At 39.9% G+C, this 17962-nt stretch overlaps 1 protein-coding gene across 3 annotated transcripts in view; it reads right to left on the bottom strand.

The window, feature by feature from the left end:
* Nucleotides 1-76: 76 nt before the first annotated feature.
* The window catches only part of PTER (phosphotriesterase related), a 75797-nt gene continuing 57911 nt past the window's right edge, over nucleotides 77-17962 (bottom strand). For all 3 annotated transcript variants that reach the window (XM_061436133.1, XM_061436131.1, XM_061436132.1), the window contains 2 exons: nucleotides 8603-8743; nucleotides 77-922 (listed from right to left, as the gene is read on the bottom strand). In XM_061436133.1, coding sequence (XP_061292117.1) covers nucleotides 712-922; nucleotides 8603-8743 — 352 coding nt within the window. In that variant the 3' untranslated portion in view covers nucleotides 77-711. The remainder of the gene's footprint in view (nucleotides 923-8602; nucleotides 8744-17962) is intronic.

The raw sequence follows: 17962 nt of genomic DNA, 5'->3' as shown, positions 1-17962 counted from the left end.
AATAGAATACTATGCTGTGTGTTCATATCCCCTTATATAAATTTTTCAAATCACAAGAAAATATAGGAAAACTGGATACCGGAAAGGCACAGGCAACAAAACTGATTTATTTTAAGTATATGAAGATAGGTGAACAGATATAATTAACCTTCCACAATATTTTTACTGTTGTGAATTGGTTATTGTATTACAGTATCCTTAAAATAAATGTCTCAAAATTTAGCTTCCTTTGCTGCAGAAGCTATTTTAAAGTGGGATATTATTCATTAAGCATTAATTAAAGAACAGCAGGATAATTAGTAGAATCATCAATATTACAAGAAACATTAGATTGCTCCAGACGGGGGTAATTTAACTAAAAACAGTTTAAATTTTCTCAAGGAGTGCTGCTGATGGATTAAGAAAACAAAACAAAAGGAAGCAAAACTCTACTCAGGGGATCTAAACTGTAAATCATCATTTGGAAATGGCTACTTTTGTATTTATTTTGTGAAGGAAAAACAATAGGGCTTAATTAGGCTCGGCAACTCCCTGAAGGTACAGATGGAATAGCCAGTTTCTGAGAAGGCAAAAGTCTCCTGCTTCTCATAAAAAGGAAATATTCTGTCATTAGTCCTCTGTGGATCTGATTAATATCTCACAGTGGGTTTGAAATCACTCTCTGTTCCCTGGCAAGCTTTACACTCAAGGTGTGAATTTGTAGCAACCATCCTATTTGAAAGTTAGCCATTGCTTGGGGTTCTCGATCAGTATCTTATCAAGGGCACCCTCAGTTATGCCCCTCAGCAGCATTTTGGGAACAATGTTGGTGAGGATATGGGAATAGCCGTGACCTCCATACTTCGTCAGCCGATTCTTCGTGTGTATGTCATGTGCCATCAGGATTCGATCCTCGTAACCCTCATCCACCAGAAGTCGCACCCTGTGCAAAAATGGCAATTCATTATATGGCACTGGTTTCACGTTTACGACATTCAGAATGCTTTAAACTTTTTCCTACTCATAAACCTATTGTGTGGTCGTAAAGATACCATCTTCCATTGCGAAGACACCCTTAATAAATATTGCGGTGATGCTAAAGATATTATCCTGTCGTACTAGGAAGAGGATTTTTATTCCATGCACACAGAAATTCCTAGCCTGTGATATTTACGATGATGCCTGGCAAGCCTGCATTAAAGATAGCTTCTAATCAGATGTGCCAGTTTGAATAAATGGCCACTTTAGCATTTCATTAAATAACTGTATCCTGAATTTGTATCCAGCTCTCCATTCTAAAATACCTCACTTAGTGAACCCATTCTTCAGATCTCAGTCTCTCTGTCTCTCCTATTTTTGTTTTCTAGCAAGTAAAATCAATGACTATTTGGGATCAAAATAGCAAAACAATAGGAATCTTCATACAAGTAAAATGTTCTGAAACTAAAATTGTTTGGTTTTAAAATGAAGGGCATGTGATGCAGTAGACGTCTTTAAAAATATTTATTTATTTTATTATTTATTTGGCTGCACTGGGTCTTAATTGTAGCATGTAGGATCTTTAGTTGTGGCACGGGGGATATCTAGTTTCCTGACCAGGGATCAAACCTGGGCCTCCTGCGTTGGGAGCACAGAGCCTTAGCCACTGGACCAGGGAAATCCTTTGGTTGTCATTTTTCTAAATTAATTTTATTGAAGTAGAGTTGATTTACAATTTGTGTTACAGTTTGTGTTCATTTCTGCTGTACAGCAAAATGACTCCATTATAAATATATGTTCTTTTTTGCATCCTTTTCTATGATGGTTTATCACAGGATATTGAGTGTTGTTCCCTGTGTTACACAGCAGACCTTGTTTATCCATCCTGTTTCTAGAAGTTTGCATATCTGCTAATCCCAAACTCCCGGTCCTCCCCGGCCCCCACTCCCCGCCCTTGGCAACCTTAAGTCTGTTCTCTATGTCTGGAGTCTGTTTCTGTTTTGTAACTATAGTTCATTCGTGTCATATTTTAGATCAATCGTCATTTTTAAAAGGTCAGTTTCAGTCCCTCTGCGTTAGTCCTTTTGAAGCTGATGGGTCTTTTGACTTAGTAGTAGTGTGGGAGCGTTGGATTAAATTGACCAATAAAAATTTACTCTGTCTTCCTTCTATGTCGGTGAGATTGCTATAAATAATGAACTGTTCCTTTAAATTTATAGTCAGTGAACTATAGAACAGCTTTCTGCCTATTGTCTAAACATCTAATCCTGTTTGCTTTGTTAAGTGCTGTAATCCGTAGTGTGAATCAATCCCCTCATGACAGCCACCATCTGTGGATGTCTGGATGCTGGGCAGTGTCTGCCGTGACTTCCATGGGTCTCTGAGGGCAGGACATGCAGCTTGGAGACCCTGGCTGTTCTCTGACCTTTTCTATATTATCTTGTTGGCCCCTAAATCCCCCAGTGGATCTAGATAGATGGGCAGCACTTTCCTCCAAAGGCTAATTATTTGAAAGGTATCCTTTTTGCTTCGATAGTGCTTCTTGGCATTCTAGTGCATGAGTCATATGTAATAAATACTACAGTAAGCAAAGGGCTTCCCTGGTGGCTCAGTGGTAAAGAATCTGCCTGCTAGTACAGGAGATGGGGGTTTGATCCCTGGTCTCAGAAGATCCCCTGGAGAAGGAGATGGCAACCCACTTTAGTATTCTTGCTTGGAAAATCCCATGGCTCCATGCCAGAAGCCTGGCAGGCTAGAGTCCATTGGGTCTCAAGAGTCAGACATGACTTAACAACTAAACAACAACAATAGTAAGCAAAATGTGTTCAACACACTTGAACACAAAGCTTTGCCTTCTGAGAATGTGCATTTTATTTTATTCTTATGAATTTTTATTGGAGTATAGTAGCTTTACAATGCTGTGTTAGTTTCTGCTGTTCAGCAAAGTGAATCAGCCACATGTATACATATATCCCCTCTTTTCTGGATTTCCTTCCCATTGAGGTCACCACAGAGCTTTCAGTGTGGTTCCCTGAGCTATACTGTAGGTTCTCATTAGTTACCTATTCTATAAGAGAACATACATTTTAAAACAAATTACACTCAAAGGGATGCCAGAAAAGAGCCAGCCTGGCTGTTTCGTCTAGAAATCTTCAGTCCTACCACATGTACCCCAAGTGTGTCCTAAAAATACTTGGAGGATTATCTGTGCCACCATCATTATTTGCTTCTTTATTTTTTTATTGAAGGATAGTTGATGTACAATGCTATGTAAGTTACAGGCATACAGTACAGTGATTCACAAGTTTTAAAGGTTATACTCTGTGTATAGTTACTATAAAATATTGACTATATTCCCTACATTGTACAATATATCCTTGTAGCTTATTTTATAGTTAATATTTGTACCTCTTAATCCCCCACCTCTGTATTCTGTGTACCCTAACCTCCCCCTATATAGGGGGGGGGTCTTTAAAATTTGTATAATGTCCAAAAGTTCTGATCTAAAGTTGCTTTTGGAACAGCCTCTCTTTAAGGGAATTGTCTAAGACAGCTATATCATCATTTATGAAGGAAGAGAAATATTTCACAGATGCATGCATAATGCTGAAACTTAGGGTGACAAGCCCTGATCCACAATTAAAAAGGAATTTCCCATTACAGGAAATTTTAAGGTATACTTTCCCCCCTGTATTTTCTGAGCGTTTCTCAACATTTTTGTCTCTTTTCTTTGTCTGTGAAAAAATGATATCTTATTACTACAGAGGCATATCATATAGATAAACAGATACCTGTAAGAGGCCTGAGTCATATCCTGGAACACAAAGTTACTAAATTTCGCAGTAGCAAGGAAAGATACTCATTTGAAAATGGGAACCGTTAGAACTCAGTAAGTCAAGAAACTGAAGACTAGTTTTCTCATGAGAAAGAGAATGTTCTGGTTCTAGAAACATAATTTTATCTTGACTATCAAGAAAGCTGCCTGGTTGCTCCTAAAATAAGGGATCATCTCACATGCTGTGCCATTGTGTCGAACAGTAGTTAGAGGCTGCCAGAAGGAAGGAACCACTACAGATGAGAAGACAAAAAATCACAGTAATTATAGAAATACAAATGAGTTAGTGTTTTGCAAACAAATATTAGAGAGAGACTACAAAGTGTGAAAAGGCAGTGATATAATAAGATTTGAGAAATGGAGCAGAAGATTGAAAACAGGTGTTAGACACAGAATTTCTGGTGCTGAAAACCAGAGGTAGGCAGGAGCATGCTTCTCTGTTCACTGCAAAGCTTTACGATTCCTGAAGCTCGGAGAAGGACTGTTGATGAGTGATGAAAACCAAGCACCCGAGACCTGGGGACAGGGAATAAACCAGGGCGTACACAACCCCAAAGGTCATTTAACAATCACCATGAGCCGTACTGGAGTCCAGTGACTCAATGCATGACTTTTTAAAAAATTAATTTCTGGTGAAGTAGAATTGCTTTACAATGTATTAATTTCTACTGTACAGCAAAGCACATCAGCCATACCTGTACATTTATCCCCTCTTTTTTGGACTTCCTTCCCATTTAGGTCACCACAGAGCATTGGGTAGAGTTCCATGTGCTACACAGTAGGGTCCCATTATTTATCTATTTTATGCATAGTAGTGTATGTACATCAATCCCAATCTCCCACTTCATGCCATCCTCCCTTCCTCTCTTGGAATTCATACATTTGTTCTCTACATCTGTGTGTCTATTTCTGCTTTACAAATAAGATTATCTATACCATTTTTCTGGATTTCACATGTATGCATTAATACATGATGTTTGTTTTTCTGACTTACTTCACTCTGTTTGACTTATAATTTACAAAAGATTAAAGATATGTACATATACAGACACACAGATATACACAAACACAGATGTGTATATATACATAAAATTTTTATGTCGTTCCATACATCTAGAATGTTTACATTTGGCACAATGAAAGCTCATATCTCCATCGGTCTCGCTCTATGGATCCCCTCTTTTACTGAAAGTCTAGGAGCCTTATGCAAAGCATAGGGATAGAAAAGATACACCTCACTGCCACAAGGGGGCTTAGAGAAAGGAAGCGAACCCTGGGAGCAAGCTTCCTATTTCCAAGATGAATTGTAATATATGTGTTTAGGGCATTCATGAGGAAGTCATGATTTTGTGATCATGAAAGATGAGAAAGATCTACCGCACAGGCTTATCTTAAATTCCAGAGAATATTCACCTCTGAGTATGGTTCAAGCTAGTACGGTTTGCCAATACTGAATAGTACTTCTGGGCGAGTAAATTTAAATTATAAAACAAACAAACAATAAATCTGTTAATCAAGGAATTGGTTTGAGTAGTTGAAAAAAAAAAAAGACCTAGTAATACTAGTCAGGGCATTCAAGGCAGTTTAAAGATGTAGAGTGAGTGTCTCATGTTTTTGTAACTACTGTGACATTGCTCAACTATCTTTCTCTAATAATATTAAACTGGAAGGTATTTTAATTAATGAGCTCATCAAGGAGGTATGTCAGTTCACAGGACAGCAGAAGACACACATGTAAAGATCGACTGCCCAGGGGAAAGACCCTAAAGCTGCTGGACCTCCCCCATACCCCAGTGTATATGTACATATGGTCATAGTAGTTCATGTGCTGCTCGAGCCTCACATTTTCTGACATCACTTCTTTACTCCAATTTGGCTTACTCCCATTCCAACGAGTTTTCTTCACTCAAAACTTTCTTCTGCTTTTGTCATCATGGAGAACTACTTCTCTGCTCAACCTTCTGTTTTCCACCCTGAGCACGAGTTGCATCTTTCTACTTTTTTGCTCAGCCTCTTCCATGTTCTGTATTCACTCACTTCATGAAAGCATCCAGGGATTTACCCCTGCTATGTTACTGCTAGGTATCTCTCCATCTCTCTCTCTATACTTTCTTCCCTCCAGCTTGGACCTCATGACCCTCATCTCAACCCTGCCCTTGTCCCCTTTGGATACCAAGCACATGCTTCAGACAGAATCCCAGCCTTCTCTCTGTTTACATCTATTACTTCTACTCACAAAACATTTTTTTAGGAAAATAACCACCAAATTATGCAGCTTGGTGCTCATAGACAGTCATGCAGTAATGATCTCTGGCCTCCACTGGGTCTTCCATACAACATGTCCTGAGCCAGTATCTCTCTCAGTCACTCCCCATCCACTCCCAGCCTTCATCCTCCTATACAGGGTCCTGCCCTGAATCTATTCCTTCCTTCACAGGAGACGACCATGTCTCTTTCACAGGCGCTTTTGAGATCAGATGGGACCATCTGTCCTCAGTGTTCTGTCCCTTTCACCAAGACATTGATCTGCACTCACTCCATTACCTGCCTCGCCTCCTCTCATTTCTACGGAAATAGCATACCTCCTTTTCTAAAAATATTGGTTTATTTTTAATTGAAGGGTAATTGCTTTACAATGTTGTGTTGGTTTCTGCCATACATCAACATGAATCAGCCTATGGCTGATTTACCCAAACTTCTATTTGCTGCCCAAATTCCATCTCTTTGTCTCCTCAGGAGTCTTGCTCTATATCTCTTATCTGTCCAGATTTTTTTAAGTCAACACTGACTGATCACTTCCATAGTATACCCCAGGTGAAGGTGAAGTCGCTCAGTTGTCTCCGACTCTTTGCAACCCTACCGACTGTAGCCTACCAGGCTCTTCCATCCATGGGATTTTCCAGGCAAAAGTACTGGAGTGGGTTGCCATTTCCTTCTCCAGAGGATCTTCCCAACCCAGGGATTGAACCCAGGTCTCCCACATTGTAGGCAGATGCTTTACCGTCTGAGCCAGACACTCAGCTAAAAACTGCATGCTTTGTTTCATATAAATTCTATAACAACCCTATAGAATAAGCACCAAGTCTCTGGATTCATTCTCTCGGTCTCCTAACAAACCCTTTCTTTGCCCTATCTGGTCTTTTTTTTTTTTTTTTTTTCCATATTTATTTACTTATCTATTTGACTGTGCTGGGTCTTAGTTGTCGCATGCAAATTCTTAGTTGCAACATGTGGATCTAGTTCTCCGACCAGGAATTGAACTGGGCCCCTTGCATTGACAGCATGCAGTCTTAGACATTGGACCACTAGGGAATCCCCTGTCTGGTCTTCTAGCTCTAGCTCTACAACCCTGCTTCACCTTACTACCAAGTTTCTTGAAAGAGTAGCCTCCATATTCTCTGTCCTCTTGCTCACCTTCTAGTCTTTCCTCAAGCCTTTTCTGCCAAGGCTGCACTTACTGACTGTGAAATGGAAATTTCCTGATGGTGAAATCCAATGGATACTTTTCCCTCTTTATCTCTCTTGGTATCTGCCACTTAGTACAAGGGTTCAAGTCCTTCTGCTTTAAGTATCCTTCTCCACCAACTTCCATAACAATGCTGACTTCCCTGATATTTCCCTGATATTCTTAATGCTTTGAATATTTCTCAACCTGTCCTTGAGGGACTGTTTCTGAGTTCATCCCTTAAATGTGGGTGGTCACCAGGGTTCTATCCTCATTTGCTTCTTGGAATGATCTCATTCATTCCCACGCTACTGACTGTCACATGCAAACCAACAGTGTCTAGCTGCATGTCCGAGTCTCTGTCCTGAGCTTCACACCCTTTTCCAATGGCTTCATGGAGTAGCAACACTATATTCCCAAACTAAAGTCATCCTGCCGATCCCAAATCTATTTCACCTCCCAGGTTCCCTAACTTGGTGCATTCATTCTTCATATCACCAGGTAACCAAGGCAAACCAGGTAACCATCTAGTCTTGACTCTCAAAAATTTCCACTTGAGTGCAGAGAATGACTTGTATAATTATTTGTTTTCCCTCACAAATACTGAACAATTTTGAGAGGTTGGACTTTGTATAATGTTTGACCTTACAGCCTTTCAGTTGCAATTACCTCTTTAGTGAATTTTTTTTTTTTTTGGATTTGTAGAAGGTTTTATGTAGTCTGAAAGCAGGTTTTTTCCATAACCAATTAGGTCCCCACATTTAATGAAAAGCATGTTTCATCTCTAATAAATACCTGAACAGACTTGGCTCATTGTCACAAACAAATTCCATCAACTCTTAATCGAGTATCCTGGCTCTGTAGGAATTTTATTATTTATTTATTTTTAAATTTAAATTTATTTTAATTGGAGGCTAATTACTTTACATTATTGTATTGGTTTTGCCATATGGTGAATATTTTTAATAAACATTTCAAAAATTCATTGCAGGACGTTAGGACTTTAGTGTGATCAACCTGAGAAAGAAACAGCTTACTTCATTAGGAATAAAAACAGGGAAATGTCTTTTGTTCTTTTACTGTCAGAGCAGAGATTGAGTATTATCTGTGTTTCTTATCAGCTGCCCATCTGCACTGAACTTCTAAGGCTCTGCTAAGCTTTTACCTACTTAGCTTGACTCATTTTCTCCTTGAAATAATATATAGAGATTTGCCTTCCTGAAACAGCATTGATATATTTTCCCTTGCAAGTCTCTGGTTCCGCCTGCTTATTGTTTCCTGAATCTTTACTAATTCCTACCCAGATATGAAAGTCCAGAAGAAATGGTAAAAGGAAATGCTGTGAGAGATTTCATCATATTTACCTTTTAATTCTTTTATTATCATTGGGCATGTCAATATCTGGGTTGAACTGATAATGAAAAAGTTCAGTACCAAAGAGATCATATTCCAAGTAACAGCCAAACTGAGCAAACTCCAGTAGTTCCTTCTTATCCAGGATAGTCCTAGAGACAAGAAGACAGACATATTGTTACTATCAAGACCATGTTTTCCACACATACAGATTAAAAGTGTTAAGCACACTATGTACTGGAATATAGTCGAAATCAAGTAAAAGAACTTTGGAGTTGGCTTTTAGGATGTAACTATAAAATATTAAGTTCAATTGTTACTAGAAATTAGGAAAAGTGAAGTAAAAGTGCTAGTTGCTCAGTTGTGTTCAACCCTTTGCGACCCGATGGAATGTGACCACCAGGCTCCTCTGTCGATGAAATTCTCCAGGCAAGAATACTGGAGTGGGTTGCCATTCCCTTCTCCAGGGGATCTTCCTAACCCAGGGATTGAATATGGGTCTCCTGCATTGCAGGCAGTTTTGTTTTTTTTTCCCCCACTGTCTGAGCCACCAGGAAAGCCCAGAAATTAGGGAACATTCTCATCCAAAAGGGAGTTTTCTCATCTCAAGGACTTCAAAACTATAGACATTTAAATTATGCTGCCATCTCAAAAACAATGTTGTAATTCTTTTCCAAAATTGTCTTCAGGGTAGGCTCTATATTCTTTTGAAAATCCTTAGTGGGACTGATATGAACTATACTACTACTACTACTACTAAGTTGCTTCAGTCGTGTCCGACTCTGTGCAACCCCATGGACTGCAGCCTACCAGGCTTCTCCATCCATGGGATTCTCCAGGCAAGAACACTGGAGTGGGTTGCCATTTCCTTCTCCAGTGCATGAAAGTAGAAAGTGAAAGTGAAGTCACTCAGTCGTGTCCGACTCTTATCGACCCCATGGACTGCAGCCCACCAGGCTCCTCCGTCCATGGGATTTTCGAGGCAGGAGTACTGGAGTGGGGTGCCATTGCCTTCTCCCGATATGAACTATGGAAACTATCAAGAAGGAAATTTGCCCAGGACTGGAGAATTAGGTGAATAATACTGATCTGGATAAAACATGAAGCCAAGGTAAGGCAACAGGGTGATTTTCTTGTGACAATCATAAAGTCGTTCTAAAATTAATCCCAAAGCCTACGTGAATATCAGTGCAATTTTTTAAAAGGGGAAATGCTCCTATAGATATTTATGTTCTGGCGTGTTTATTTTTTAAATAGAATTTATTATTTTATGCTAATTTTATGGGTATCTTCTCACTTCAGTAGAGATCATAGCAAAAATATCACTCTTTGTAAGACTATGTAAATGAATGGAAAAGGAGAAAAATATAGGATAAGTGCAGGCTTCAGACAGAAAAGTCAAGTCTGGAACAAGAGTAGATTATCTCAAGAAATTTAAACTCTAACAGATAAAAAGGATACATAAAGTTAACTCCTGGAATGCGACAGTAGGAAGTCAAGGGATACCTGGAGTAATAGGCAAATTTGGCCTTGGAGTACAAAATTAAGCAGGGCAAAGGCTAATAGAGTTTTGTCAAGAGAATGCACTGGTCATAGCAAACACCCTCTTCCAACAATACAAATGAAGACTCTACACATGGACATCACCAGATGGTCAACACTGAAATAAGATTGATTATATTCTTTGCAGTCAAAGATGGAGAAGCTCTATACAGTCAGCAAGAACAAGACCGGGAGCTGACTGTGGTTCAGATCATGAACTACTTATTGCCAAATTCAGACTTAAATTGAAGAAAGTAGGGAAAACCACTAGACCATTCAGGTATGACCTAAATCAAATCCCTTATGATTATATGGTGGAAGTGACAAACAGATTCAAGAGATTAGATCTGATAGAGTGCCTGAAGAACTATGGACAGAAAACTTCATGACACTGCATAGGAGGCAGTGATCAAGACGATCCCCAAGAAAAAGAAAGGCAAAAAGGTAAAGTGGTTGTCTGAGGAGGCCTTACAAATAGCTGAGAAAAGAAGAGAAGCTAAAGGCAAAGGAGAAAAGGAAAGATATATCCATCTGAACGCAGAATTCCAGAGAATAGCAAGGAGAGAAAAGAGTGCCTTCCTCAGTGATCAGTGCAAAGAAATAGAGGAAGACAATAGGATGGGAAAAACTAGAGATCTCTTCAAGAAAATTAGAGATGCCAAGGGAACATTTCATGCAAAGATGGGCACAACAAAGGACAGAAATGGTATGGACCTAACAGAAGCAGAAGATATTAAGAAGAGGTGACAAGAATACACAGAAGAACTATACAAAAAAGATCTTTATGACCCGGATAACCATGAAGGTGTGATCACTCACCTAGAGCCAGATATCCTGGAATGCAAAGTCAGGTGGGCCTTAGGAAGCATCACTACGAACAAAGCTAGTAGAGGTGACAGAATGCCAGTTGAGCTCTCTCAAATCCTAGATGATGCTGTGAAAGTGCTGCACTCAATATGCCAGCAAATTTGGAAAACTCAGTGGTGGCCACAGGACTGGAAAAGGTCAGTTTTCATTCCAGTCCCAAAGAAAGGCAATGCCAACGAGTGTTCAAACTACTGCACAATTGCACTCATCTTACATGCTAGCAAAGTAATGCTCAAAATTCTCCAAGCTAGGCTTCAACAGTACGTGAACCATGAACTTTCATATGTTCAAGATGGATTTAGAAAAGGCAGAGGAACCAGAGATCAAATTGCCAACATCCTTTGGATCATCAAAAAAGCAAGAGAGTTACAGAAAAACATCTACTTCTGCTTTACTGACTATGTCAAAACCTTTGACTCTGTGGATCACAACAGACTGTGGAAAATTCTTCAAGAGATGGGGATACCAGACCACCTGACCTGCCTCCTGAGAAATCTGTATGAAGGTCAAGAAGCAACAGTTAGAACTGGACATGGAACAATAGACTGGTTTCAAATTGGGAAAGGAGTACGTCAAGGCTGCATATTATCACCCTGCTTATTTAACTTCTATGCAGAGTACATCATGCAAAAAGCCAGGCTGGATGAAGCACAAGCTGGAGTCAAGATTGCCAGGAGAAATATCAACCTCAGATATGCAGATGTCACCACGCTTATGGCAGAAAGCAAAGAAGAACTAAAGAGCCTCTTGATGAAAGTACAAGAGGAGAGTGAAAAAGTTAGCTTAAAATTCAACATTCAGAAAACTAAGATCATGGCATGTGGTCCCATCACTTCATGGCAAATTGATGGGGAAACGATGGAAACAGTGTCAGACTTTATCTTTTTGGGCTCCAAAATCACTGCAGATGATGACTGCACCCATGAAATTAAAAGATGCTTGCTCCTTGGCAGAAAAGCTATGACCAGACTAAACAGCATATTAAAAAGCAGAGACATTACTTTTCTGACAAAGGTCCGTCTAATGAAAGCTATGGTTTTTCCTGTGGTCATGTATGGATGTGAGAGTTGGACTGTAAAGAAAGCTGAGCACTGAAGAATTGATGCTTTTGAATTGTGGTGTTGGAGAAGACTCTTGAGAATCCCTTGGACAGCAAGGAGATCCAACCAGTCCATCCTAAAGGAAATCAGTCCTGAATATTCATTGGAAGGACTGATGCTGAAGCTGAAACTGCAGTACTTTGGCCACCTGATGCAAAGAACTGACTCATTGGAAAAGACCCTGATGCTGGGAAAGATTGAAGGTGGGAGGAGAAGGGGACGACAAAGGTTGAAATGGTTGGATGGCATCACTGACTCAATGGACATGGGTTTGAGTAAGCTCCGGGAATTGGTGATGGACAGGGAAGCCTGGGGTGCTGCAGTCCATAGGGTCGCAAAGAGTTGGACACAAGTGAGTGACTGAACTGAGCTGAAAGTTAATCCCTAAAGTATCACTGTAGAGATTCAAAAACAGAAAGAAAGAAAAGAGAAAAAGGAAGAGAGAAAAGAAGGAAGGAAAGAAGGGAGGGAGGGAAGAAGGATGAAGAAAGGAAGGATCCTACCAGGAGACCATATGGAAAAAAATAAGAAGGGAAAATAAGCCTGGTTAAACATTGCATGAAGGGAGTTAAGAGAAAAGAAGAGATTGTTCAGGATCCAAAGCTGGCCTGGAGACGTGGAACATCAGATAATCATTGTCTTATTAGACTTTTTTCCATTATGATATTCTATTATTTTGGCAACATCAGGATGCCAGGATTAAAGCACTATTATATGTCTATAAATCTGCTTCTAAGAGGTCAGAAGTATTTTCAGAGCCTCTCTTCCAAACCCTAGGAGGACCAGTTAAGCCTCTGTGTCCATGAGTGAGAGGATTCTGCTGTCCCGGGCTACTTCCTGGTAGCTGGCTCTTGACTCTGATTCTGAGCAATCATACTGTAGCTGGTTCCTTTTTATTCTCTCCACCAATTTAGCATAACTTCTAGTTCGTGATGTTGTTTTAGGCAGGGAGGCTAAAAAAACTCTTTCCTTTATACTATAAAATGCACATTAGCTCGGTGCCACCTTCTATTAATACTACTCCTTTTCTTTCTTCTTACCATGGAGACCATTTTTGCTTCCAAAATTACTCGGCTAAAAGAATATGTGTTTTTCTATAGTAAACATATTCTGTTTTCCCCAAAGAATCGTGCTTAAAAATGAAATATACACAATTAACATAAGGGGGAAGAGATAAGTTTAGTATTTTTTTTCCTTTTGAGGCAGTTCATTTGGTTTGTTAACTACCAATTGTTAATTACCAATATGGGCAAAATACCAGGGTGGGTGAGGGTGGGGAGTCAAGAAAAGCAATGGAGTTGCCCATAACAGGTTGGATCAGACTCTTATTTCCGGTTGCAATGTCTTTTTGCTTCTTTAGGCCTAAATTCCTTGAGACTCAGTTTTATAAGTATTTAAGTGATATAGTGAGTCTATATCCATGGTAAATGAAAAACTATAAGAAAATCTTTCAGTCTTAGTTCCAACTGAAAAATAAATTTGCTTATCATCATCATAGCCAACAAGTGTAAGAACTTACTATGCTTCTGGCATTGTGCTATGTGCTTTTTATTTATTATCTCACTTAATATTCTCTATAATCCCATCTGGTCTCAGGTCTTTAGATGAGGAAACTGGGGCATAGAGATTAGATATGCAAGGTGATGTGCTGGAATGTAAATTCATTTCGAGGCTAGAATCTACTTCCTTAATCATCCTACTGTGTGACATCTCCTATGGCTAAATAGTTTATCCTCAAAGGACATTTTCCCAGAATTGCATTGACTTTGTATGTGCATCATGTTTTTTAATTTTTATTTTAAAATGTAATTCCCTCCCCACTGTACCTTCAAACTGCACTTGAAAAATGAGAAATTTACTCCCCAAATAAGAAAGGATTATTTTGTGGAGGTCTTCAATCACTGCATGTAACAGACAGGATTTGACCATTATGTCATTCTGGATATTTCCGGTGATATGGTCAGAGAAGGAGAAAAAGCTCTATTAATCGTGACTGTTGCTTAGAACCTGAGGTTTCTCTAAGCCTCTCACAAATATTAAGGGTCACATATTAAGGGTCTTCTACGCTGAGGTCCTTTCTTCCAAAGTTCAGACTTGAATGTCTAATTGCCTGCTTGCCATCTCTACTTGGATGTCTAATAGACAACTAAAGTTTAACATGCCTTGAACTAAACCCCTCATGTCCCACCCCAAACCAGTTGCTGCAGCACCCTCCCCTGTCTAAGTTGATAGCAACTGCATCCATCCACTGCTCAGACCAACAACCTTGGGGTTTTCTCCTCTTTCTTCCTGTAAAACCCTCTACATCTAGCCCATCAAATAGACTTATGGCTTGACTTTCAAAATATGACCAGAATCCAGATACGTCACAACCTTCCCTGCTGCCCTCCTGGTCCAAAAGTCCATCACCTTTTGCAGGATCCTTGTAATAGATGCTCAAACACTCTCCTTGTTTCTCTTCCTTTGCTCTGTTACTGTCTATTCAATTACAACCACCAAAGTCTGTCTTCACAACTAAGTCAAATCAGGTCTCTCCTGCTCACAACCCACCAACAGCTCCTCATTTTCCTCAAGAAAGAGCCAAGGCCTTACAGTGGCCCATGAAACCCTGTGTGATCCTCCTGTATGTGGTCTTCCAAAAGCTTTATCTCAGGGAGGGATGGGGAATGCAGGCATCCAGACCTCCAGCATCAGTTACATATAAATCCTGCCTGGATTGTAAACGTCATCTGAAATATGGCGTGGTAAGTTTCTAGAGGAAGATGAACATGTTCAGTAAGATTCATCTACACGTGTAAGTGTCAAATGTAATCCCTGGGAATTAGAAAGGAGTACGACTTGAGGGAAATGGTCCTTCTGTAAAACACTGTTAAAAATTTCATAGTAATGTATAGGGGAGAAGACTTCAGAAAAGAAGCAATTAGGCTCGTGTTTTAGACATTGGGTAAATGAAGTTAAAAAAGGAGACAGACAAATTTGCTGTCATTAAAAAGCCAGGAGATATATATATACACACACACACATATGTCTCTAGTTTAGTCTAGTCGCTAAGTTGCGTCCGACTCTTTTGCAAACCCTGGACTGTAGCCCACCAGATTCTTCTGTCTATGGGATTTCCCGGGCAAGAATACTGGAGTGGGTTGCCAATTCCTCCTCCAGGGGATCTTCCCGACCTAGGGATCTAACCTGAGTCTTTTTTGCCACTGAGCCACCAGAGAAGCCTTGGACACACATATACATGCATATATTGAGTTGGCCAAAAAGTTAGTTCCATAAAATGTTATGGAAAAAATCAAACAAAGTTTTTGGCCAACCCAATATTATTATTAGTGACATTTGGTGATGTGAAACAGCCTAGATAACTGAACATTAGTGTGAAGGCAACTAAGAAATGAGTTGACTTAAATTCTCCCTATTAAAGAAGGGAACACAGTATAAAATCTATGGGAAAAAATAGTGTCAGTGGTCATACATACTTTTCATAAGAGAGCCCTGCAAAAAAAAAAAAAAAAAAAGAGTTTGGGATTAGATATTAATGAGGTGGTAGGATGGAGAAGCAGGTGAAGCAAGAAAATAAAACAATAATCCTCAGGCATTTCAGATGGCCCCATATCATTTAATTCTTACAAAAACTACACAAGAAAAGTATGAGCGTCCCATTTTATTTTTATTCTTTTTTGGCTTACACAATAGACATATATTGTTTTTTATAGTTTGGAGGCTAGAAATCCAAGATCAGGGTATCAGCATGGTCAGGTCTGGTGAGAGCTATCTTTCTGGCTTGCAGGCAGCCACATTCTCACAAGTTTTCTGGTGTCTCTTCTTAGAAGAGCATTAATCCCATCATGAGGGCCCCACCCTCAGTGATTGTCCTCATTTTATAGATGAAGAAACTAAGTCTCAGAGAAGTTTGGGAGTCCTTAACTTCTGAAATGAACAGCTGGTGAATAAGAGCAATTTGTATTCGTCTTCAGATGTCCCGGTCTTACACCCCACTGCTCCTTTTGTGATGAGAGCATCCACCCACTTCCACCACCACATTCCCTACGACAGCACTTCCCTATGGAGAAATACACCCCATCACAACAGCATCTCACCCAGCATACAGAAAGTCTAACAAGGTGACTTAACTACACTCAACTGACAATCAGCTGGATGACTTCCAGGGACTGTCAAGATGCTACTGAAGTTGCATTTATGCGTGTGACTTTTTTTTTTCCGCTTGGAGAAAGGATTGACCCCAGATGTCAAAATGGTACCAGGGAAAAATATACTCTGCTTGACGTCTTTCAGATGAGGCTTAAACAGAGGTCCTGCCCCTCCTGGTCATCAGTGATCTCAGAGCACTTCTTACAAGAGCGAAGGTGTCAACCTCAAGCCAGTTTTCCTCATTCCATATTCTATGTGCGTTAGTCACTCAGTCACGTCCGACTCTTTGCGACCCCGTGGACTATAGCCCGCCAGGCTCCTCTGTCCATGGGATTCTCCAGGCAAGAATACTGGAGTGGGTTGCCGTATTGTCTATTTCCATGAATAAATACATTCTTTCTTATTGCAGTCTTCCCCAGGCTTTGAGGTAAATATCTTTCACCTCTTGCCCTAAATAGTGTGGTGATTTTGAGATGCAGAAGAGCTGCTGCGTTTCACACTGGAGAAAGTCCCTTCTTCAAGGTCAATCATGTTGACCACAAATGTTATCTGTAACATATCCTGGAATTTCCCAAGAGGAAGATGAAATATTCGTATCAAGTATTTATTCTTGTTATTTATATCATTTCTTCTGTTTGCTCCTCAACCAGTAAACAGATTCTCTTTATAAGGAACAGGCATACATTGATGACAAATATATCGCTATTAGCTAAGAAAACAGTTCTATGACACCATCTGGCTGTCTTTATTTTCAGAATATGGTTATCACGTACGTACGTTTTTAAGGCCAGTACTGAAATGCAAGACGATTGATTCTCTTTTTCAAACCTCTTTATATTCTAGATCTTTATCCAAGAGCTGAGGGGTTTAGTTTAATGTCAAAATGCACTCTGAGTGGGAGCAAGGAAATCTGTGTGAAGTGATAATTTAGACAAGGGCCTGTGAGCTCTCTGGGAAGAAAGAACTAAGAAGCAGAGGAAAGGATATGATACGTGGGTGTGATCCAGATGATAACATTACCTAACATTTGTCTTGGGCTTTTCCGGTTTCAAAGAACTTGCAAATATATGATTTCATCTCATACACTCAAGCACACCTTCATGAATTAATTCAGCAAACATTTACTGTCTTGTACTGCTACCTACCCTGTGCTAGCTTTTGTGTTGGGAATACTCCTATGAATAAGAAATTTAAGCAGCAGTCTCAAAGAACTGAAAGTCATGGAAGCAAACACATATTTAAATTAATAATTACAGTTGTTGTCATTGAAAGCTTTTTATAGTACAATCAGATCAGATCAGATCAGTCGCTCAGTCGTGTCCGACTCTTTGCGACCCCATGAATCGCAGCACGCCAGGCCTCCCTGTCCATCACCAACTCCCGGAGTTCACTCAGACTCATGTCCATCAAGTCAGTGATGCCATCCAGCCATCTCATCCTCTGTCGTCCCCTTCTCCTCCTGCCCCCAATCCCTCCCAGCATCAGAGTCTTTTCCAATGAGTCAACTCTTCACATGAGGTGGCCAAAGTGCTGGAGTTTCAGCTTCAGCATCATTCCTTCCAAAGAAATCCCAGGGCTGATCTCCTTCAGAATGGACTGGTTGGATCTCCTTGCAGTCCAAGGGACTCTCAAGAGTCTTCTCCAACACCACACTTCAAAAGCATCAATTCTTCGGTGCTCAGCCTTCTTCACAGTCCAACTCTCACATCCATA

Source organism: Bos javanicus, chromosome 13 (assembly GCF_032452875.1).
Source record: "Bos javanicus breed banteng chromosome 13, ARS-OSU_banteng_1.0, whole genome shotgun sequence".
Classification (NCBI taxonomy): domain Eukaryota; kingdom Metazoa; phylum Chordata; class Mammalia; order Artiodactyla; family Bovidae; genus Bos; species Bos javanicus.
Note: the sequence above shows the minus strand (reverse complement) of the source record. Positions and strands in the feature narration are given on the sequence as shown.